General features: G+C 43.4%; 1 protein-coding gene across 3 annotated transcripts in view; it reads right to left on the bottom strand.

The window, feature by feature from the left end:
- Positions 1-22927, bottom strand: part of LY86 (lymphocyte antigen 86) — a 126411-nt gene that overhangs the window by 9576 nt on the left and 93908 nt on the right. For all 3 annotated transcript variants that reach the window (XM_035030793.1, XM_035030794.1, XM_035030795.1), the window contains 2 exons: positions 17281-17367; positions 15839-15967 (listed from right to left, as the gene is read on the bottom strand). In XM_035030793.1, coding sequence (XP_034886684.1) covers positions 15839-15967; positions 17281-17367 — 216 coding nt within the window. The remainder of the gene's footprint in view (positions 1-15838; positions 15968-17280; positions 17368-22927) is intronic.

The raw sequence follows: 22927 nt of genomic DNA, 5'->3' as shown, positions 1-22927 counted from the left end.
CTAGGAGGACACAGGGTTCAGCCTGCCTTCCAGGGAGTGGGGGCGCCTCGGGAGCTGGGGAGGCCCCCTTACAAGGGCTCCTGTGGGCAGTGGTCCCACAGTGAAGATGGAGTAGGGAGAGTGTTCCAAGCAGACCAAGAGCCTTGTCTCTGGAGTGAGAGGGAGCGAGCACATTACTTCATCTCAGTGAGCTCTAAATATAATCTTCACTCCTCTCCCTGCCTCCGGGCATTTCCTTTAAGACACCCAAGTCTGGCAGATGGCTAAGGCCCGGGCACGGCTCCTCATCTCCTCCCTGATTTTAGCTCTGCTTTTCTTCAGTCTCTGACCCTGCAGGGTGTAGAAAATGCTTCCTGGTCCCACAGGGCGCTGAGCTAGTTGCTGGTTAGGGCGCTCATTTAAATTCATAATGAGCTTGCCTGTGTGGGGACTCTGAGGAGTGTCCCCTGCCTCCGGGGTGAATTTGGCTTTAGACAGACTCCCTGTGGGCCTGAAAGCCTTAAGGTTTCTTCTGGGTTTCAATGGATGGATTCCAGGCACTGTGGGCAGGGGGCTCCAGGCTTGGTCCAGGCCCAATCTTTATTATTTATTGTTATTATTATTTTTTGGTGTGTCCGACTTTGTCAGCTCTCTAACCCCTGGGCCATTTCGCCTTTTATTCTCCAGAGCCTGGGAACTCGTTATGTCTCTCCTGAGGGCTGGCCACCGGACTGCAGTGTGGTAAGCATGCTTGTGCCACTTCAGAAGCGACCTGAGTGTCTGCGTGCAGTTGAACAGGCTGCTGGCCGAGGGGGTGGGTGGGGGCACAAATCCAGCTCCTGCCCAGGGGGCCAGGCTCTGCAGCTGGGGCTGGGCTGGGTCCCACGCGCAGATCCTTCTGCTGTCCTGGCCACATCCCCTAGCCAGTTTTGAAATCAGGGAAGCCTTGGTATCATCAGTGGTGCCTCGGATATCGTCCAGGTCAAGAGCCTGCCACCTCTCCGTAGTTTCCCGCCATACAGCGACCCGCATAGGACAACCGCAGGGACGTTATCCTCTGCAAGCCCTCAACCCAGGAGGACTGGAATCTGGGGATAAATTCCACAACCTCCCGACCTTCAGAGGGACAATTCTGACATGCACACTGCGGTTCCCCAAGGATCCCAGTGGGGCAGAGCCTAGTTTGCATCCTGGTAATCAGTTGCCCATTTATCCCTTCCTGGCTTTTCCTCCTGCCCTGAGTCCCTGGAGCTCCTCGCTCCTGCCTGCTTTCTGCCATTGCTTCCTAATAACTCCCCACCCCCAAGTCCTTGTCTCTGGCTTTGCGGGAGAATCCCAAACTACCAACACTTCCTGGCAGAAGGTGAACTTTTTCCTAATTTGTACCAAGGCCCCATATGAGCTAGGGATGGTCTTGGAAAGCTGGCTGCCGATGTATTTGGGCCTGACTGTGATGATGGAGCCACCCAGCCTAGAAGCTAAATCTGAGCACCGTCGAAGCTACTCTCTGACTTCTGCACCAAAGAGCGGGAAGAAGAATGTCCTGGATTGTCCTTGAGAAGGCTCAGAGCCTCACATTTTGGAAAAGACAGGAGTTGAGAGAGAGGGACAAGTTGGTGAAGACCACACTGGGTGGGTGGGTGGCTGTGAGGGAGCCGGCAAGCTTGGGAAAGAGGGAGCAGAGAAGGAGGGGGGAGAGGTGCATGGCTGGCCTCTCGGTTTCTAGGTTCTTCATTCAGTTCATGGACTCTTACTGTCCCTGAGCAGTGGGCCACTGTGGGCCAGTGTGGTGTAACCTGTAATAAATGAGGTGTAGTCTATAAACTGATTTGAAGCTTTGGGATTCCTGGGCATATCAGATGACCCTTTTATTGGGAGAATTTTTCCTGTTGCTACTGGGAGCTCAGTCATTAGAACACGTTCAATTTTGTTTCTAAACCTATCTTGAGATGTCCAGTATGTTGTTTGGCCCCTTTGGTCAGTTCTGGGCATCCTAGCTGTGGTCCTTTTCAAAATTACAACTGTACTTTGGAGCTCATAAGTATCAGATTAGAGTTTGGATTACCACATTTTAGCTTTGTCTGTACTACTTCAATATCTTTCACTGTTCATGCAAATGGACTTATGAGATCTTTGTTTTGGCCTTTTACTACTAGAGAAACTTAACGTTATTTACAACTTGAAAGCATTCACTGTGTCCTTGCAATGGATCATTTATAAAACTATGAAGGGAGAACCTTCCCAGGGCTTCCTTGTTCATGGGCCCACTACTTACACCTCTCTGGTGATTCAGAGACACACTTGCCATCCCTATTCTTTTTTTTCCTAATCACATATTGGCTTTCTCCTAGTAATAAAGTCTTATGAAGGCCTCATTGCTATCTCACCCTCTTTCTCTGCTGGAATGATTCCAACGCATGGGTCATAGAATTGACTTCTAGCTAAATAGCTTCTCTTATGAGTAGGGTCTATGGCAGGTGGGAACTTTATGGGGTCTCAGACAGGGTGACAATAATAGCCCAACAAGGCAAACCTTTTCTGAGCAATGATATGATCCCTTGACAGAAAAACTTGTATCTCTCTTCAGGTAAATGAGTGACTGCATCATCTGTGAAGTTCTCCAAACAGTTTGACTTCTGTGAGGGCATTTGCATTGAAAACATAGAGTTTAGGTTTTCCTTGGATTATGCACAATTAGTTGGTCTTTTTACGTGGTACACAGAGGTCAGACAAGGTGGATTGGTTTTCCATTCGGGAGTTGTGCAGGCTACTAACGCCCACCCTTCAAGATGTCCATGTCCTCATCCCCAGAGCCTGTGAGTATGTTACCTTCTATGGCAAAAGGGACTTTGTGGATAGAATTATGCTAAGGATTTTGAGATGGGGAGATTAACCTGGATTATCTGGGTGAGTTCGGTGAGATCACAAGGTGGTTACAAGCCAAGGAATTCTTCTAGAAACTGAAAAAAGGCAAGGAAATGGATTCTCCCCTGAAGCCTCCGGAAGGAACATAGTCCTACTGACACTTTGATTTTAGACTTCTGACATCCCAAACTACAAGAGAATAAATTTGTGTTACAAATTACTAAATTTTTGGTCATTTGTTAAAATAGCAGTAGGAAACTAACACAGCAGTCTTGGGTTAAGAGAGGAGGCTCCACATGATCGACCTGAGAAGGGGCCAAGAGTGATGGCTTGTTTGAATTTGGGTCCCCAACAAAGGGCCCTTCAGAACCATGACATCAGCATAACCCAAGATTTCAGCAAAAGAGAAGGTACTTGGGATTACAGCTTGGGCTGGAGAGTGAAATTTCCAATATACATTCACACACTTGCATTCAGGATAGACTGTTAAAAAAAATTAGAGCAATATAGAAACTACTAGGTCAGTGATGTCTAATGATGTTCTGCAAAGATGGAAATGTTCCACCATCTGCATCATCAAAGTATGATAGCCTCTAGCTAAACACAGCTAGTGTGACTGATGACCTGAATTTTTAATTTAATTCAAATGTAAATAATTTAAATAGCCACATGTGACTAGTGGCTATCCTATTGGATAGTTTTAGGCCAGCACTGTCTAATAGAAATATAACGTGAGCCACATACATAATTTAAAATTTTCTAGTAGCCACATTTTACAAAAAAGAAGAAAGTGAAATTAATTTAAGAATATAAATATATTTTAACCCCCATCTTAAAATATTATAATTTCAATATGTAACCAATATAAAGGTATTAACGATTTATTTGGAAGTCTTTTTTTCATACTTTTTTTTGCACAAAATCTTCAAAATTTAGTGTGTATTCTACACTTAAAACACCTCTCGCTCTGGACTGGCCACATTTCTGGCGCCCAATAGTCACATGTGGCTAGTGGCTACTGTACCAAATGGTGCCAATTATTTATTTTTTAAGAAGATTTATTTATTTATTTTAGACAGAGAGAGAAAGTGAGTGCACATTGTGGGAGGCGCAGAGGCAGAGGGAGAGAGAGAATCCCAAGCAAACTCCTCATTGAGCACCGAGCCCGATGTGGGGCTCAATCCCACAATGCTGAGATTATGACCTGAGCCGAAATCAAGAGTTGGATGCTTAACTGACTGAGCCACCCAGGTACGGTACTCCCCAGACATTGCCAATTATTAAGTCATTGGTGAGGATTTGGGGCCCAGAAGGTGAAATGATTTGTTTCCTAGTTTATTCCTCCTACAAGACCTTTTGGTCTTTGCTGCTCAGTTTCCCTCCAAGAGATACATAACTTCTGGCAGTGAGAAGGGAAAGAAAATTTAAATTTTTTCCCCTACCAACTTATTTCTGAATTTCAGTGGATAAATACTTAATGTAACTCTCAAAATATAACTCGTGAATTGGTGGGCTGATTGGATTTCCAGAAATGGAAATGAAGAAGACAGTACTGGGGAGAAAGAGGAGAAATTGAATTGATCTCCAGAAACCTGGGGCAGACGCAGGAAAGAGCAGTGTGATGGGAAATAATGAAATAGACATTGCAGAGGGTGGCCTTTCTCAAATTGGGGTTCTCCAGGGTCCATGCACATTGGAGCTCTCAGGATGTTTGTTAAAATGCAAATACCAGCAACCCATGGGATCAGAGTTTTGGAGTGGTCCAGGGAGCTGGGAGTTGGCCTTCTTAATTGGCTTCGTAAATGATTATTACATGAAAGTGTGGGAGTTCTTGAGCCAGATTTTTGAAAATCTGCAACAGGCTGGGAATTCATAAAGGAGCTTGTATTGTCTTAGAAAATTAAAAATGCTTTGGTCCTAGGTCATCATTAGTTTAAATATGCTGGGTTCGACTAAACTGAAACTGTGACTGATGGCAAAGGACAGTTCAAACACATTATTGGCTCTTACAGATGGGCTTGAATTTGTTTATAGATAGAGAGAAATTTGTCAGGGTGTAGGATTCCTTAATAGGCAATATTGTTCCTTTTTTTTTTTTTTTTGTAGCAAGAAAAAGTCCTCTTTTGCTTGGTTGTTGCTGGTACCCTCTCCAGGGTGATCAATGTTCGTCCTTCTATTTTTTGTGGTTTAAGAGTGAGAGTTTTCTGCTAGTGCATCACGAACCACTGTTTTTGTTGACTCTCTCCATCAGTTTGTAGCAGTGATGGCTACCCAGCAAATCCACAGCTGCTTGAAGGATGCAGACAAAGAATAAAACATGAAGAGAAGAAGGGCTGAAGGCTGAGGAGACGATGCCTCAAATGTCCAATGCCAGGAGAAACGCAAATGGCGCTCTCTCCCCAGAGGCACAAGGAGTCCACGGAGACTCTGCTGTGTCGGCCACCAGAGGGTACACAGCTTGGACTGGAGTCATGTTCCTGCTACCTCTGAGGAAAAAGGTCCTCAACTTCCAAGCCTTGGAAGCTCTACTGGCCCTGCAGACCTTGTTAAAATGCAGACTTCCACTCTGAGATGGATGACTTCAGGGGCCCAGAGCCCTTGCCTGAGAAATCCCTAATCAGCTGCATGAAGTAGCTTCCATTTATCATGCATTGAGTGCTTACTCTGTGCCAGACTTTGTTCTAAGGGCTCTGCATGTATTACCCCATCTTATCCTTCTAACGCTCCCATGAGGTCACTCATAATTTCCTTATTGTACACATGAAGAAAGTGATGCTTTTCAGAGAGATTGAGTAATTTGCTTGAAGTCACATAAACACAGGTGGCAGTGATGGTCCAACTCTGGGCTGGTTTAGCTTCCAGCCCTTTGCTTATCCCTAACTAGGCTAGGGGTTCTCAAAGTGTGGTCCCTGGACCAGTATCATCAACCTCACCTGGGGACTTGTAAGAAATGTAAATTTTAAGCCTCTCTAGATGTACTGAATTGAAAATTGGGGGTGGGTCCAACAATCTGTGGTTGACAAGTCCTCCAGATGATATGATGTATGTGCCAGTTTGAGAACCACTGGGCTGGGCCAAGCCTCCTGCTCTCCCAGGCAGCCCTGCAGTGTGATGAGGCAGGCCCCACAAAATTCTTGGAGAATAATACTGGGGTTGGTAGCATGCTCCTACAGCAACAGAATGACAGTGGCGTTGGTAATGGCAGGAGAAACTGCAATTTCCCAGGTGGCTGAGGACCATCACCCCCCTCCATGGGTCTATTGATTCATCCAAGGGAAGTTGGAACCAAGACACACGAGTTCCCATCTAAGCTCCTTTGTCATCTGCGGAAAGAGGACCAGAAGCTGGGATCAGGAGAGATTGAGAAGGAAGTTACAGGGACAGCAGAGCAGAAAGCCTGAAGCAAAGGAGCTTGCAGAAGGAGGTGGCCTAAAATGGCCCAGAAATCAAAGGTAAGCAAACAGGTGGCACAGAGACAGGCACAATCCAGAGAAGGCATATTTTAAAATTGAGTCCTCAGATAAAGCCACTGGTTCTCCTTCTCTTAGAGCAGAAATCAATGACCGTATTCCTGGGGCTTGCATTCGTTAGTGTGTGTGCAGTGAATGCGAAACAGTTGAAAAGTGAGGCTCACGGTGGGGGTGCCTTGCTGTGGGCGTGCTTTATAGAGATTGTCAGGACCGTCGGTGTAGATTAATGGTGGAAACTCTTCAAGGCGGCACTGGCCTGGAAGGTGTTTTTGCCCTGTCTTCTACTACAGCAGTGCAAGGCACAGGCATTTTGCAGAAAGCATCTGTGGGGATTCTTCCAAATCTAGGCAATTTCCAAATTTCCTCCATTTCACAGACCCATGAAAAAAAAGCATATAGAAACAGAGAGAGCTAGGGCAATAGAAATCTAGCTGATGAGATCTGAACTGCTCATCTAGATAGAACGGTTCAGACCGAATTCAGAATCATTATAGGCAGTGAGGTTGAGACGTTTCTGCAATTAATACAAATGATGCTCAGAAGATGGCCAGGTCCACTTGTTCAGCATCAACCAGGACAGATGACAGACACCCGAGCTAACAAAGGGGAGGGAGGACAGGTAGCCAACATGAGCATCCCCTATGCTTCTGCCTTTGTCTTATTAGTATATGTAAAATCAGTGAATATTATAGCAGAATCCCTTAGCTGCTGTCAGAGATAATATCTGCCTTGTGGGAAATGACATGTCAGACTTTATATACAGTTCTCAGGGGACCTACTCTGCTGTATACTGAAATTCATCTAATTACAATGCCTTCCCCACTCTGGACAAACACTTAAAGTAGGAACGTTCAGATTTACATAAAAGATAAACCAGGGAGTAATTATTTCCTTGACTAAAGGGTTCTCCAGCTTGTAAAAGGTGTCACTGTAATATTTATTTTAATTACAAGCTTTCCAGATGCAGTTAAAATTAAGTCGGCAGCTAATTTGTTTCTGTAGCTCACATATTGCATGAAGTGTATCAGTCTCCACTGGATGTATCTCCTAACAGATTTTGCTGCTTCTGCAAGGTGCTTAGCCTACCCAGAGTGAGACAGGTGCACCATGCACTAGCAGTTCTTGTGAAGACTGTTGATTTCTGCACTTTCCTGGGATTCTGACATGACATCATCCCTGGGATTCTAATATTCTTGATATGACATCAAGTCGTCCCAGCTTTTCATTGTGCTTCAGCCATGTCAGTCATGGCTGCCAAGGTCTCAGGGAGAAGCCCTTGACCCATGGGTGTCCTACTTTAAAATCATATATACCTAGTGTACACACGCTTGCACGCACACACATGCACACATGCACACACGCACACGCGCACACAAATGCACACATGCACACACACAGATGTACTTTTTTAACTCTTTCAAGCCTTTATTTTAATTTCAGTTGGTTTTGGCAAGAGGTTGGGTGCAACTAATATCCACGTGTTAATCCATGAAGCAATAAACAAATCATGTTTGAAAGCCAATTGTTACTTAGTGCTGTGAAAACAGGGCTCTTTGCCTGGGTTGAACTCTTGAGGTTTGGCCAGAATCAAGTCCAACAGCTGATGTGTCTTTGCCATCAAGAGTGAAATTCCTGTGTTCATTCTATTTATTTTAGGGTCTTAATCTAGGTTTTTGCCCAAATCTCCAGGTTCATTACAGTTGAGAATCTTGTTTCTACATAGCCCTACACTCCATATTCTGGACAGCCAAAACATGAGCCACTCTGTTCCTTTGAGTACCCCCACCCCACTTGCCATTCGGGTGGAGTGTGTCTGGCAGGGGCTTCTTCCTACTTTCCAGGTTGGTACTACAGTTTCACGTTCTACAGTAAGTCCTACAATCAGTTTTATGCTGTATTTTTGATTTCATCCTCATCTTCCTGAGACAGGATATTCTAGGACAGTTACTGAACAAAGTGAACCCCAATTTGTCGAGAATGGATATCAAAGTATGTTGGCCTCATGATAAATCAGAAGGGAATGAAAGGGACTTCAGTGAACTCAACAGATTTCCAAGCCAGAGTTATGGGGTCTCGTTTGTGGTGGAACCTAGTGTCAACAAATCCAGATTTTGGAAAAAGTTTCTATGTCAGATGATGGTGGGGTAGCCTTGTTGGGGCCATGGGGACAAACCACACCTCTGTGGAGAGATGTCACATTTCCAGGAAGGAAGTGGATATTTCCACTTCCACTCATTCTGGAAGGAAGTCAAGCCAGGAGCATAGAATGAGAATGTTAGAGGCTGGCCTAAGACCAAGATAAGAAAACAAAATAGAACAGAAAGACACAAGAAGAGACTTCCTCATTTACTCCTCATGAAATCCTGGGATCCTGAGCAGGTGGTAGAGGGTCAGTTCGGCTGCCCCCAGCTTCGGGTGAGCTGGTTGGAGTCAAGATCCTCACTAGGCTTGTTTCTGTGGGAGACCCTAGCCTGGGTATGTACAGCAGCTGCAGGTCCCTCAAGCTGCTCCACCCCCTGCCTCAAGGTCCCTCAGGTGGGGGAGGAGGCAGAGAGACATATCATTGCTATGTTTATTGCTTTCTAATGTTCCAGGCATGTGACACATGTTTTCTTTTTTAGTATTCACTATTACCCGAAAAAGAATTATGGCTACTCCCGTTTATAGATGAGGCAACTGAGAATGAGACAGATCAAATGATCCTCCAGAAAGAAGGGCCTTCTGTCCCCAGCCCGTAAATGGCAGCTGTGGGAGGGGAGGAGACCATCCGTCTCTGGCATTTTCAAACAGGGCTCTTTTTTCCCCTACCATCAGCTCTCGCATCAGTCTTTACGTTAAGTGCCCTTTCTTTGTCCCAAATCTGATTTGTTGGCATTGGCAAAACATAGTTTAAAGCAAAGTTGTTAACATTTTCCAAAGTAACCTAATCTGAATTTATCTTGAACCTTAGGTGAGTGCTCACCGTAGTGAAAACCAGATAGTACCTGTGCTCAGTAATTCTGGCGAAGAGCCCCGAATTCTCATTTTCCTCATAGCTGTCGTTCTCAAGCCTTAGCATGAGCCTATGGTCTGCGGTCCAAATACCCCTAACGTTTCTTTTTCTGAGGCCATGAGCTAAGAATGGTTTTTACATTTTCAAATGGATCAAAAAAATCAAAAGAAGAATAATATTTAACAACACAGAAAAATTACATGGAATTTACATTTCAGGGTCCACAAATAGAGTTTTATTGGCACACAGCCATGTCCATTCATTTCTATATTGTCTGTAGCTACTTTTGTGTGCAGAGACCATATGAATATATGGCCTGCAAAGCTTAAAATATTTACTACCTTACCCTTTACAGAAAAAGTTTGCTGCTCTGTGACCCAAAGGGCATGTTAAAAGACAGAGTGCTAAGCTCCGACCCTAGAGTTTCTAATTTAATAAGTCTGGGTGGCGACCAAAAATATGCATTTCTGATAATTCCCTAGACGATGCTGATGTTGCTGGTCTAGGGAACACACTTTGGGAACCACTACCTTATATAATGGCTGGTTATGCCCAAAATGATTATTTGATTCCTATAATTTTGTTGTGCCTTTTAAATCCTTGTTTCCAATTCTAGTGGAGGGCTGAAATGAGTCATACTTCTCCAGCAGGATCTTCTTGATGTTCAAAGAGAATATGTAACAGATAGGTTTAGAGCAAGTTCCTGGAGCTCAGCTTCCTAGAGAGAAACTCAGTTCTACCACTTGCTGGCTTTGTGACCTTGGGTAAGTTTCTTAACCCCTTTGGAACTCAGTTTCTTCATCTGTTGATGCGAGGATACTAACAATAGTTTCTATCCTTCAGAAGGCTGGTGCAAGCAATAAATTAGTTAATATACATAACATACCTGCGAAGGTTCCTGGCACATATTAAATGCTGTAATAATACTAGTTGTTATTGAACCATCCCTACCTAATGGGCTAAGGTAGGACTCCTCAAACTTGGCAGAGCGTTGGAATCACCTGGTTTGGGTCGTACCTCTCAAGATGCTGATTTAACTGGTCTGGGGTGTGGGGTGTTGGGATCTTCAAAAGTGTAAAGGGAAATTTCAATGGAGCACAACCCAATAAAAATATGACAGCCGCATGTATAATTTTACATTCTTTTAGCAGCCATGTTTAAGAAGGTGAAATTAATTTTAATAATATGTCAACAATAATGTTTTATTGTTGATAAATAATAAATGGTGTAGTACTTATATATTTAATTTAACATAGTAAGTCTCAAATATTATAATTTCAACATGTAACCAATAGAACAATGATTGAGATCTTTCACGTCTTTTGTTTTCCTATTGAGTCTTCGAAGTCAAGCCGGAACTTTACATTTATAGCCCATCTCAATTTAGAGTGGCTACATTTCTGTGCCTGGGTGGCCACCACAAAGAACAGTGTGGGTCTAACTAATGTACAACCAAGATTGAGATCCACTGGAGTAAGGGCACGGTTGGCCATTGTGGACCTGTCCAAAGCTATGGAGCTTCTACTGACATTACTGTTCTCTCCTTAGGGGTAGTCATCAGGTGTGGTCATTAGGACATTCAATTAAATCCCAGTGTAGTCTTAAAAACTGATGTCAATTTGAGAGCATCAAGATCAAGTAAAGCAAATGAGTCTACATGACCCAATACCACCAAAGGCAAGAAAGGTAGGAAGGGAACATTAACAGAGAACAAAATAAAACAGTGACCTGCTTTGGTTCCTTCTCAATGAACCCACAGCTGGGTAAAGGGGAATGTGAGTATCCCAGAAAAAAATCTGGAATGGATATTGAAAGATCCCTTGGCATTCTATGCCACAGGTTGACTCAGAACTTTCTAACTCCAAATATTGTTGAATATTAAGTAGGTGATGATTCTTTTTGAAAAGAGGAAGAGGAATAAGAGAATTCATCCCATCTGTTCTTTGAGTGGAGGGGGGTGGGGGGTGGGCTAGCCTGATGATGGATGTTAAGAAGGGCACGTATTGCAATGAGCACTGGGTGTTACACACAAACAATGAATCATGGAACACTACATCAAAAACTAATGAAGTACTGTATGGTGATGATATAACATAATAAAAAATAAGTTAAAAAAAGAAAAGAATAACCTTGTAAATTTATTATGAAACCAAAAGAGATTTCCAAAAAGATGAGAACAAAGATCTGTAGTTCCACCACTTAGAGATAACCACGATTAGCACCTAAGTGTATACTATTTCAGAGCTCGATGGTGCATGCACTTAGCACATTTTACTAAAAACAGTATCTAATAGTGAGTACTCTTTTATGCAAGCTTCTTTGTCATTCACAAAATTTTTGAGTATATTTTCAAGTAATTTAATAATTTCCTGCAACATCATTTAAGAGCACAGCACATCTAACCTGTGGTTGGCTGAACAATGATCTGCTTAATCAATCCCCTATAACTGGACATATAGGCTATTGCCCTCAAACTGCTAATCACACCATAATAGCTAATGCCAAAAGAACATCGCTTGGTCTTTCAATCCAATGAGCTCCTGCCTTAGAGCTAGCTGGGAAAGATGCAGAAGGAAAGGATACAACATTTTATCCATGCAGTCTCAGTAAGCCTGACCCATTTTGTAGTTTATCTGGCTTGGAGAACAACCAGCAGGGTGCAAGGTGCAGAGGAATGCATAGTAATGCCTTGGAAATGATAGCAAACAAATGATATCAAACACCTTCGTGTGCCACCTGCAGTAGATACCAAGCTTTCTCACTGCTCTGCTAAGGACCTGCAAACCCCAGAGGGACTCTGTTTCCTCCTTAATACGTCAACAGCAGCTCGTGCTTGGGTTTGAATTGGCTTCAGTTCTCCACTTTTCCCCTCTCCGGTCTTAGAAATTAATCACTTCTTTCAATAGAATCATTCCTGCAATAGGTTTGTGGGTGGGTTAAAGAAAAATGTAATAACCCAAGAAGCCTCTAAATTTAAGATGTTAGTTTTTCTGGCTTATATAATTTACATAATTATTTGTTCATGCATCGTTTGTATATCAGTTTTGTGATTGCTTTATACTATATGAAATTTCCTGGCAATTCCCCAAGTGCTGGCTTCTCAGGCTGCCTATGCAGGTTTTAGCCCTGCAGCAATAAAGCAAATAAATAGCTATAGGGCTGCCCGGCATTCAGATAAAGAAAGCACCGCCCTTCTGAGCTGCTGAACTGAATTGGCCATCTCGGTTTGGGGGAACAAAATCTCTTCTGTTTTATTAATTCTATTAAAACTATTCATAGGGGAAAAAACGGGTTTTATTAAACTCGGAGGACCAAGATAATTCACTGTTTGCTAGGATTTGATGCACTTTTATCTTTGTGGCATGTATAAGCATCATTAGATAGTCACTTTTAAGGTGAGCTGGTATATTGCATTCAGTCTGTCATATAAAAATTCAATAAAACAACATTTATTGCATCTTTATTCTGTGCCGGGCTCTCTTTGCTAAGTCTCCAGTGACAGAGGGGAGCAAGAATATTCCTGCCTTCAAGGAGTTCACAGTTTAAGGAGGGAAACACACACACACGCACAATAGGATGTGATTCTAGCTGAGATAAGTAGGAATGTGATGCTCCAGGAACATCCAGAGGGAGTGATTCATTTGGCTGAGTCTAGTCTGCTTCTCCAGTCCCATCAGATCTGTGTTTGAGAAGACTGCCCTGCCAGCAGTAAGGAGGCAGGAAAATCAAGTGGGACCCCATTTCCATCATTCAGGAGGGAGCAAGGGAGACTTGATTCAGGAAATAGAAGGAAGTACAAATGAAGGTTGGCACAGTATTCGTTCTTTCTTACCAAGTTCATAGCGCTTCCAAGTGTACTTGTTTCCACATTTTGGTTCAAGAACACTTATTTTGGGTAAAAATTGGAAAGATAAGCAAAAGACAGGTGATAAAACTGTAGACACTGGCTATAGAAGAGGTTAACTAGGGACCAACTCATGAAGAGTTCACCATGCCAAGGAACGATACAAATGTATCCAATCAATCAAAAATATTTCTAGTAAGTTCAGAGAGAAAAACTGACTCACCAGTCTATGGTAGGTTAGCTAGGAAGAAAAATGTCCCTATTTGAAACAAAGTCAGATCACTGGCCAAAAAGAGTTCTTAAACGATGACTTTAAATAAACTCCTGGCCAGTCAGGATGGCTAAAATTAACAAGTCAGGAAATGACAGATGTTGGCGGGGATGCAGAGAAAGGGGAACCCTCCTACACTGTTGGTGGGAATGCAAGCTGGTGCAGCCACTCTGGAAAACAGTATGGAGGTTCCTCAAAAAGTTGAAAATAGAGCTACCATATGATCCAGCAATTGCACTACTGGGTATTTACCCCAAAGATACAAAAGTAGGGATCCGAAGGGGTACGTGCACCCCGATGTTTATAGCAGCAATGTCCACAATAGCCAAACTGTGGAAAGAGCCAAGATGTCCATCGACAGATGAATGGACAAAGAAGATGTGGTATATGTATACCATGGAATATTATGCAGCCATCAAAAGGAATGAGATCTTGCCATTTGCAATGACATGGATGGAACTGGAGGGTGTTATGCTGAGCGAAGTAAGTCAATCAGAGAAAGACATGTATCATCTGACCTCACTGATATGAGGAATTCTCAGGAAACAAACTGAGGGTTGCTGGAGTGGGGGGTGGGGTGGGAGGGATGGTGTCACTGGGTGATAGACATTGGGGAGGGTATGTGCTGTGGTGAGTGCTGTGAATTGTGCAAGACTGTTGAATCACAGATCTGTACCTCTGAAACAAATAATACATTATATGTTAAAAAAAAAAAAGAAGAAGATAGCAGGAAGGGAAGAATGAAGGGGGGAAATCGGAGGGGGAGACAAACCATGAGAGACGATGGACTCTGAGAAACAAACTGAGGGTTCTAGAGGGGAGGGGGTTGGGGGGATGGGTGAGCCCGGTGATGGGTATTAAAGAGGGCACGTACTGCATGGAGCACTGGGTGTTATATGCAAATAATGAATCATGGAACACTACATCAAAAAAAAAAATTAATTAAAAAACAATAAACTCCTGGCCAAAAGGCACAGTTTCTTGTTTCTTCTTTGGTTGATCCATTCCTTAGCCAATAAGATTGTGGGTCCCAGAGCCAGCTCACCTGGGTTTGAGCCAGGGCTCCCTCACTAGCTCTGTGACTTGGCATTAGAATGTTAATAGTACTAACTCACAAGGCTGGGGTAGAAAGTCAATGACTGACTGGATGTGAAGCTCTTAGAACAGTGCCTGGCACAAATGCTTACTGGTGCGGGCTCTTTCCATCTGCATGCATGCTAGAGTGCTCAGTACTGAGTACTCTCTGTGTAGCAGGCACATTTGAAGCCCTGGGCATAAAGACCAAGATGCTCCTACCCCAACCTGAAGAAGCTCATCATCTACTGAGGATGACAAACGGGAATAAATGATTGTGCCAATATGGTTATGCACCCACACTTTGGGGAACGGAGAAGAGGTTGAGGAGGGAGGGCTGAGCTGAGGCCTCAGCTTCAGGGAGCCTGCACTTTCTTAAATTTCCTGTTTTCTTGTCCTGCACAAACTTTCTCTGTCTGCACCCATTAGTTATGTGAAGGGAACCCCAATTTCTTCTAGATCCTTTGGTTAGAAAGCACAATTGGGTAATTATACTCTGCCTTCCTTGAATGAGGGAATAAATAAGCGGATGTTTCTGGTGTGTGGGGTTAAGGGGTGCACTCCCCCTTGGCCCCTGGGACAGGGAAGAATGCCCTGGGAAGGGGGAGGAGAGTGACTTCCGGAAGGATAGTCACAGATCAGACCCATGTTTTAGGTAAATAAACAAAGGTATCTCAGGGCCTTGGTGAAGATACTGGGGGAGGAGAAGGCACAGAAGGAGGTGAGGACTGGCTGGAATGAGGTTCTTATATTCCTTGGGGTATGTACAGCACGGGGGTAGGCAGTTAGTGAATTGACAAAAGGAACAGATGATGTCATGGTTTTATGCTGTGTACTTTGAGTCTAGCTACCTAATGCCCCCATTAGTCAACGACTCAACTGGGCAAGACCACAATAAAACAGTGACATTTAGAAAGCTTCATTTTTTTTTCTTTTTCTCAGAGTCCATTGCCATACTGAGGAGACCCTGTCACTAAAGAGATTGCTGAGGAGAAACCTGGAGATACTTTGCATCTCAGTGGATTTGGGGAAGCTGTTGGTTCTTTATGATGCCAGCCCTTTTTTTTTTTTTTTTTTTTTTTGCAAGGTGCCACCAGGAACAGTAACATTTTTCTATTTGTAAAATGTCTCACATGCATGTTTCACTTAGTATTTATACTCAATATATAAGGTAGGTCCTGTGAAATGAGCTTCATGGTTATTTTTATATGACACACGCTGATAAGCAAGGTTAAGCTTGTCCTATGGTGAGGGGTGGAACCCCCAGGGCTCCAGCCTCAACTGGAAGCCATTGCTCATCCCTCTCTGGACCCTAGCAAGAGTCAGCGAGACAGACAGCTTACCCCCTTTCCTTCTTCCGCAGAAAGAAAACTTGGGTAGATCCTCTTCACAGATGGGATAGGAGAAATTCAAAATGGATGATCCTTTAGTGAAGAGAGCTATGTCAAGAAACAGCTCTTTGATGTCTTCTCCTAAAGGGAAAGAAAAGATCGGCTTTACTATTAGAGTGGGTTTAATTTCATATCAAAGCATTCAACATTCATAGAAGCATGAGCCAAAAGGCCTTTTATTTCCAGAAGCCTGCCCTGTGGGAACAGTTTTATTCCTTCCTTCGTTCCTTTGTTCCTTCCTTCCCTCCCTCTTCCCTCCCCCCTTCCTTCCTTCGTTCCTTCGTTCCTTTTTTTTTTTTGTAAAACAGCACGTAAGCAATGCTACAGGGGATAATGGCCGGAGACCTAGGTATGAATATGCCCTTTTATGAACTTGATCTGTTTGGAGCAAGGTAGGCACACTGTTGTGCTTCTCTGCCCAGATGCTCTGGCCCCTCAAGGAGATGGCTGCAGGTCCGGCTTCTACAACTTTCCAGCTGCAGTATTTGCAGTATTATGTGCCTCTCCTAAGAGCGGTTGGGTGGGGTCACCCCCCCCCCCCGCAGTTGCTAGGTAGATATTGTATCATATTACACAGGAAGCTTTAGGGTGCTCTGCCTTTTTCTCCATTCCTCCTTTTATGTTCCCTCTACTCCTCTTTTTATTCCTCTTTGATTACTCAGCTGCTGCTATAGAATCCAGATATTGGGCAAGGTTCTGGAAATACGAAGATGCATGAGAGTTCTTGGTCGCCAGCAACGTTCCCTTCATTTCTCTGAAATGATTCCACACGCTAAGTTTATTAAGTCCTTCTGTTCTAGTTTTGATAAAACTGCTTTAGAAGGGAGATACTCTAGTAGTTATAGCAATATAATGACTAAGTGTAAAGTCATGTCCAAATAAAAATAAACAATCAGCATCCTAGCTCATTAATTGGGGTGGAGGGAGAAGATATTACATATTTTTCCCTTTGTCAAAGGTTTAAGAACTTGCACCAGCTATTTGAGAAATGAAATAAATTAAATGATAAGCCATACTGCTGGTGGTAGACTTGTTTGTTGCTGAGATAACAAAGCAAAAGCTCTCTCTCACATAGACATCAATATTTAGGCTTGATGTATTATCTTTTTTTTGTTGTTGGATTTACGGATTCTGGGTGCTGATATCATCCAAATGAATGCTTCAAGTCTTTTCAGTACAAGAGCACAGCATTCAGTGGGAGTTCCACTGTATCTAGATGTTACCCAGAGACAGAAGTAAAAATGAAGAAGGAAATAGAGTTGTCCACAGAGTGGTGGGGACAGTAGCTTAGCCAGCCACTTAGCCAGCTACTGTAGTTAATGGAAGTAATTGCGGTGTGTGGGCCAGGAAGAGATTGTGCAATGTTTTATTTCATGTCAATATTCTTTACTTACTCAGAATGATTCCAAATCTAATGTTGAGATTTGACTTTAAATGTTTAGAACACTGGTCAACAGAAAAGCCAAAATCTTGTAATGGATCTGCCAAGAAGAACACAACAGATTAGGTGTGAGTACATTGTATGCTCTGCAAAGTTCCATTAAAAATTCACACCAATGATATCATTTCTTTTCCTACATGAATCACTAAAATTGATTCAAAAACATATTGTCCAGCACTTTGTTTTTGCATAAACTCCTGATGCCATCAATAATCCTTCCAAGTCTCTCCATAGTTAATGTTGATCAATGCCATGTTCCAATGGCAGGCTCTCAATCTGAAATGAGCACAGGGTCTTGATGGGTGGGTTATACCCTTACTTAACATTTTTATCATTGCTTGAATTCTTGTGGTTCCTGAACTTTTGGCCTTAAAATTGCTCACTGATTATTTGAAACATTTCATAAAGCATTTATTACATAATTAAAAAGAGAGAAATGTATGAAGATTTTCAAAGTTAGGACTTGCCTTTATAATTTTGTCCCATCCCACCTCAGTCAATGTAATAATTTTTTTCCCAGACAGTCCATTATATGCAAGGTATTGTGCTAGATATGATAGGGACTGCAAAGATAATGTCTTTTACACATACCTTCTGCTCATTCAGAAAGCTCCAGAGGCTCATCTATCCCTCAGAATAAAGTCAGGAAATGTCCTACTGGCCCCACCTTCCGTACTCCACATCATGAATCTATCCTCCATTTTTTGAGGTCAGGTAATCACACAGCAAATTCACACCACGGTTACTTGCTCACTCGCTTTCTTTAATGTGTAATGGTCTTACCCTTTCGGCTGTGGTCTAAGTGAGGTCTTGGTCATTCTCATCTTTTTTTATGAGGGTTTCCCTGATCATCCCCCAAATGTTTTTTGGCTTCTCTGAATTCTTAAAGTAGTTTTGTCTGAAATATTTTTTCAAAGTGTATGAACATGTATTACTTTGTACTCTGCTCTTCGACTCATCCTACAACACTTAACCTAAAACATGAAACTCCTGAAAGACAGGAGCTGGGTTTTTGTTTGTTTGTTTTGGTTTGGTTTCTATTTCCTTTTCCTTTGTGTTTCCCACTGGGTCTTAGAGAGAACTGATTTTAACTGAGTTGCCCTCATCACTGAGCTGTGCACTTTATAAGAGCTTTCTGTTTAATCCTCCAGACTCCCCAGTGCATAGCGCAGAGCCCCTCAGTCAGACACATGGAAAGCACCCCATACGCGTAGGTAACGAGTGGATGAACGGACTATGTGTCCCTCAGCTCCAAATCCAGCCTTCCGAGGTCCACTGTGTAGAGATGGGGCTCTCCGTAATCACATTTCTCCTTTGCCATCTGCCCGCAGAGGTGAGAGAGGGAGACTGAGGCTGAGCAGGGGAAGGAATCTGCTCCTTCTTCCATACTTGCTGGTCCTTGAGAGTGTCACCTGGAGATGGCCTGGCACCCTGGTAGTAGCAATTGGTTCCAGTGTCCAGCTCCTTTCTGCACCTTCTCAGAATCAGTGGAGGTTCAGCTGCGTGGGCTCCTAAGCTTCTGTTAGGACAGTTTCTGCTGCAGACATTCCCCATCCCCAGCAATCTGTGCCTCAGCTCCACAGGGCCCTTCTTTGAAGCCTCCAGGTTGTGATAACTCCAACCTCTGCCCTCTGTTCTCCCAACCCTCAGGGTGGTCGCTGCTGACCATTGACATGGTCTGTATTTTCCCCAGGGGACCCAGACTCTTAGGACAAATGACAATCTTGAGAGATAGCTATGATTTTCCTCCTTTCACAGATGGAAAAATATAGACTCAGAAAGGTTATATTAACTTATCTGGGTCCCAGAACTATAAGGTGGTAGAGTCAAGAGTCGAACCCAGACTTAAACAACAAACAAAAAATGACAGCCCAGGATTGTGCACAAGTATTCACCAAGTAGAGCCTCAAAGCTGTATGTTAATGATTTAATTTGTAAGATGGCCTGGAATATTTTGTGCATGGGCATATGGCATGTGATAATTCTGTTTCATAACTGGTTTTAATTTCAGCTTAGCTATGAGCTCACATTTGTCAATGATGGTGTTCCAGACAGTTTTATCATCCACATTGCTGACCTGGAAGATATGTAATTGTCTGTGGTATCTGCCATGGAAATGATCACTAGGCTATTTTGCCTTTCAAATCTAATCTAAGGTGCAGTTTTGTTTGATCAAACCCTCTTGGATCTGGCCATTCGTTTTCCTGGGGAAAGGCCATTTTCTCTTATGCTCATTTTCCTTCTTCACAAGCACCTTTGTGCTGTCCCAAGCTTCTCTCAGCTTGGGAAATGGGAGCAGGAGGTATGGAGACAATTGTCCCTGCTACATATTTGGCACTCAGTATTGAAAAAGAGAGGCCAACTGACAGACATTCAGGAAAGTGCATCCACAGAACTGTGAATCAATTCAAACTGCTGTCAAAGGAAAGATACTAGAGCTACATACATATCCCTTAGCTGATTAGCAGTTACAGAATTGCACTGTATGTTTATCGATATTTTACAAGTATAGATAGAAGAATAAACTAAGGGCAGGAGAAGGAAGTAAAACATCTTGGTACTGGAAAAACACTGTTAGGAAAATAATCTCAATAGGGAACAAAGTCACAGAGAAAGCAGTAGGTTGCTTCTCTCTGAGGATGTGTATGTATATAAAAACATTAAGGCAGTTTGCTTCAAAAGCGCTTGGGGGCTTGATGATCTTTCCCAGCAGTTATATGTTATATTTGTTCTATATTTGAGATCTAATTTTATATCTGAGACTGAATATGCAGTTTGCAGTTGTCTTGGGGGAAGTGACATCAGTTCTTCCTGTCCCCCAGGACGCATGTCCTTCCCTGTGTTAATATGTATTTTCACTCAGGCTCCATATTGCCTTGTATTTTCCTTATACCTTTGCCATTCCTCTACTGGATGCTGTAAGGCAGGCTCCCAGCCTCAGGGCTTAGCACACTGTCTGAATATTATGCTAAGTTCCAAGTGCTTGTTTGCTGAATGAATGATAAAGGTTATATACGTAGTAAACTTGTAGAGAACTCTAAGCAGGTTTTCTCAACCTTGGTACTATTGACATTTTGGATCAGATAATCCTTTTTTTTGTGGGGCTTGTAGGATGTTAGCAGCATTTTCGGCCCAGCAGGCTCCCCAGTGCCCCCAATCCAGTTGTGATAACCAAAGATGTCTCCAGACATTGCCAAATGCCCCCTGGAGGACAAAACCTGCCTCCGGTGGAGAACCACTGCTTTTAAGAACTGCCTTCTCAATCACCAGACAAGTGCCTCAGACTCATGTACCAAAATAAAAGATGGTGGGTTGCATTTTTTAAGTAGTCCTTCTTATGTAATATGAGAACTGCCGGGGTGGGAGGGTGAGAGGGGGTACTCCCTTGGACACTTGCCTCAAGTAATTTTTAATACATATAAATTGGATTATCTGAACTTGGATCTTCTGAAGGGATGAAATTGGAAAGTTAATGAGAGCTGGTGTTCCCGGGCTGGGAGGGCAGAGATAAATGTTTCCTCTAGACACTTCATTGTAGAACAGCAAATGAGCTGAGAAAAGAGGCTAAAGCTTCATTGTGCCATATACAATCTTTTCATCTTGAGTCCTCTTTCCCTAGCCTCTGTGTGATGCCCCCCTTCTGTCAGTTCTGTCAACATTCATGGCTTCTGACCAAGGGAGGATGGTGGTTGCAGTGAGTGAGCCCAGCATGTTCTCAAACTGCCCCCACTGTTCCTTGCCTCTGGGACACTTGTATGTGGAAGGCAGGCTCCTCTGAACAGCTGAGAGCAAATCGTGGTAGGGGTGAGGAAGAGGATCCGGGTGTGTATCTGCCTTGCATATTAAGGGCAGTGACAGTCCAATGCATCTTGGGGCTACTTTCCTCCTCATTCATAAGGTAGAAGAGATTTAGATAAACAGGTGGGCTAAGTGTGGGCAGGGTCTTAACAAATCTCAGCTCCAGAACAATTTTTGTGCCTTAAGCTCTGTTGGTGGGCTGTGCTCTCCTAGTCTGGACTGGAGCTGGGCAGTTGTCCAGGAAAGGACGAGCTTGCCTTGGTAGTTTCTAGCCAGTTCTGGGCCTCAACTGGAACCGGGGAATAGAACTCAGAACCCAACCACACAGGCTCTGGATATGCAATTCCTCACTGGAAGGTGGTGGGGACATAAGCGTGATGGGTCGGGGGAGGTGGTACCCTCTGCTGGGTTCCCTGCTGGTGTGTTCTCCGGCATGGGTTGCTGTCCTGGAGTCTATGGGCGTCACCTGACAGGAACATGCTGCCTGTTTGCTGGGTGGTTTGAGGGTTACAGGAGGGGCCACCTCTCATGCTACTATTTTTCATATGTCATGAGTCTGCTCGAAGGTTTTTTTTTTTTTACCTTATATTTTGAATAATTACATTCTCATAGAAAGTTTAGAAAGATACAGAGAGATTTCACTTAACCTTCACTCTGCTTTCCCCCATCGTAACATCTTACGTATAATATAGTACAATATCAAAACCAAGACACTGACATTGGTCCGATGAACAGGGCTTATTCAGATTGTACCAGGTTTTATATACATTTATGTTGTGTGTGTGTGTGCACACATGTGTGTATGCACGCAGGTGCACGTGCATGCTTTGACAGTTTGATTGCTTAAGCTTTACAAACTGTTGCCACCCTGAAACAGAGCTGACACTCCTCAAGCCCCACCTCCACTAGCCTTCCCACATCTCTGCCAGGTCCATCCTTAGGCTTGTCCATGTTCTTCCTGCTGCGGGAAGGCAACGTCTCTCTCTCTTTCTCTACCTCTCTTCCTCTCTCTCCCTTGTGTGACTGCGGGTGGGTGTGGGCTGACAAGTTGGAAATCTGCAGGGCAGGTCAGCATGCTAGAAACTCAGGCTGCATTTCTAAGGTGCAGTCTTGCAACTGAGTTGCTTCTTCTGGAAACTTCAGTATTTTCTCTGAAGGCCTTCAACTGACTGGAGGAGTCCCATCCACATTATGGAGGATAACCAGCTTTAATCAAAGTTTATTGATTGTGAATGTTAATCACATCCATGTAATGCCTTCACAGAAACATCTTGATCAAACAGATGGGCACCAGAGCCTAGCCAAGTTGATGCACAGAATTCATCATCACAGGGTGCATTTTGCGCTGTATTGGTAGGACCCTCAATAACCCTTCCAACTGTGTGTTCACAATCCTTCTTGCTCTTATATGGTCCATAGTTAACTTGGGAATCAAATGTCTCTGAGTGGTTCCATATGTTTCTGGGATGGATATACTGAGCCCCCTACCAGTGGCAGGCACGATGCTGAGTGCTTGGGATATAGAGATTTGAAGAAGCCATCTGAGTTTTCAGGAGTATAAGAATAGGGATGTCCTGGTCCATGGAATCACAAAGAGTGAGCCTGTAACTGTGCTTGGGAGTCATTGATGATTGTAGAGAGAGAGGGTGACATGATCTGATCTGTGCTTTCTTTACCTACAATAATTTCTCTCCCTTCTGTCCAAACCCTGACCTCTTTGGGAGATATTACCTCATTCCACCAGCTTCTTTCTCTTTATTCCGATGAGTTTATGATCTATGCTGATTATTTAGCATGTAACA

The sequence above is a fragment of the Mirounga leonina genome, unplaced genomic scaffold, assembly GCF_011800145.1.
Source record: "Mirounga leonina isolate KUSES-001 unplaced genomic scaffold, KU_Mleo_1.0 Mir_366, whole genome shotgun sequence".
NCBI lineage: Eukaryota > Metazoa > Chordata > Mammalia > Carnivora > Phocidae > Mirounga > Mirounga leonina.
The sequence above is the reverse complement of the archived record's forward strand: the minus strand, read 5'-3'. Positions and strand labels throughout refer to the sequence as shown.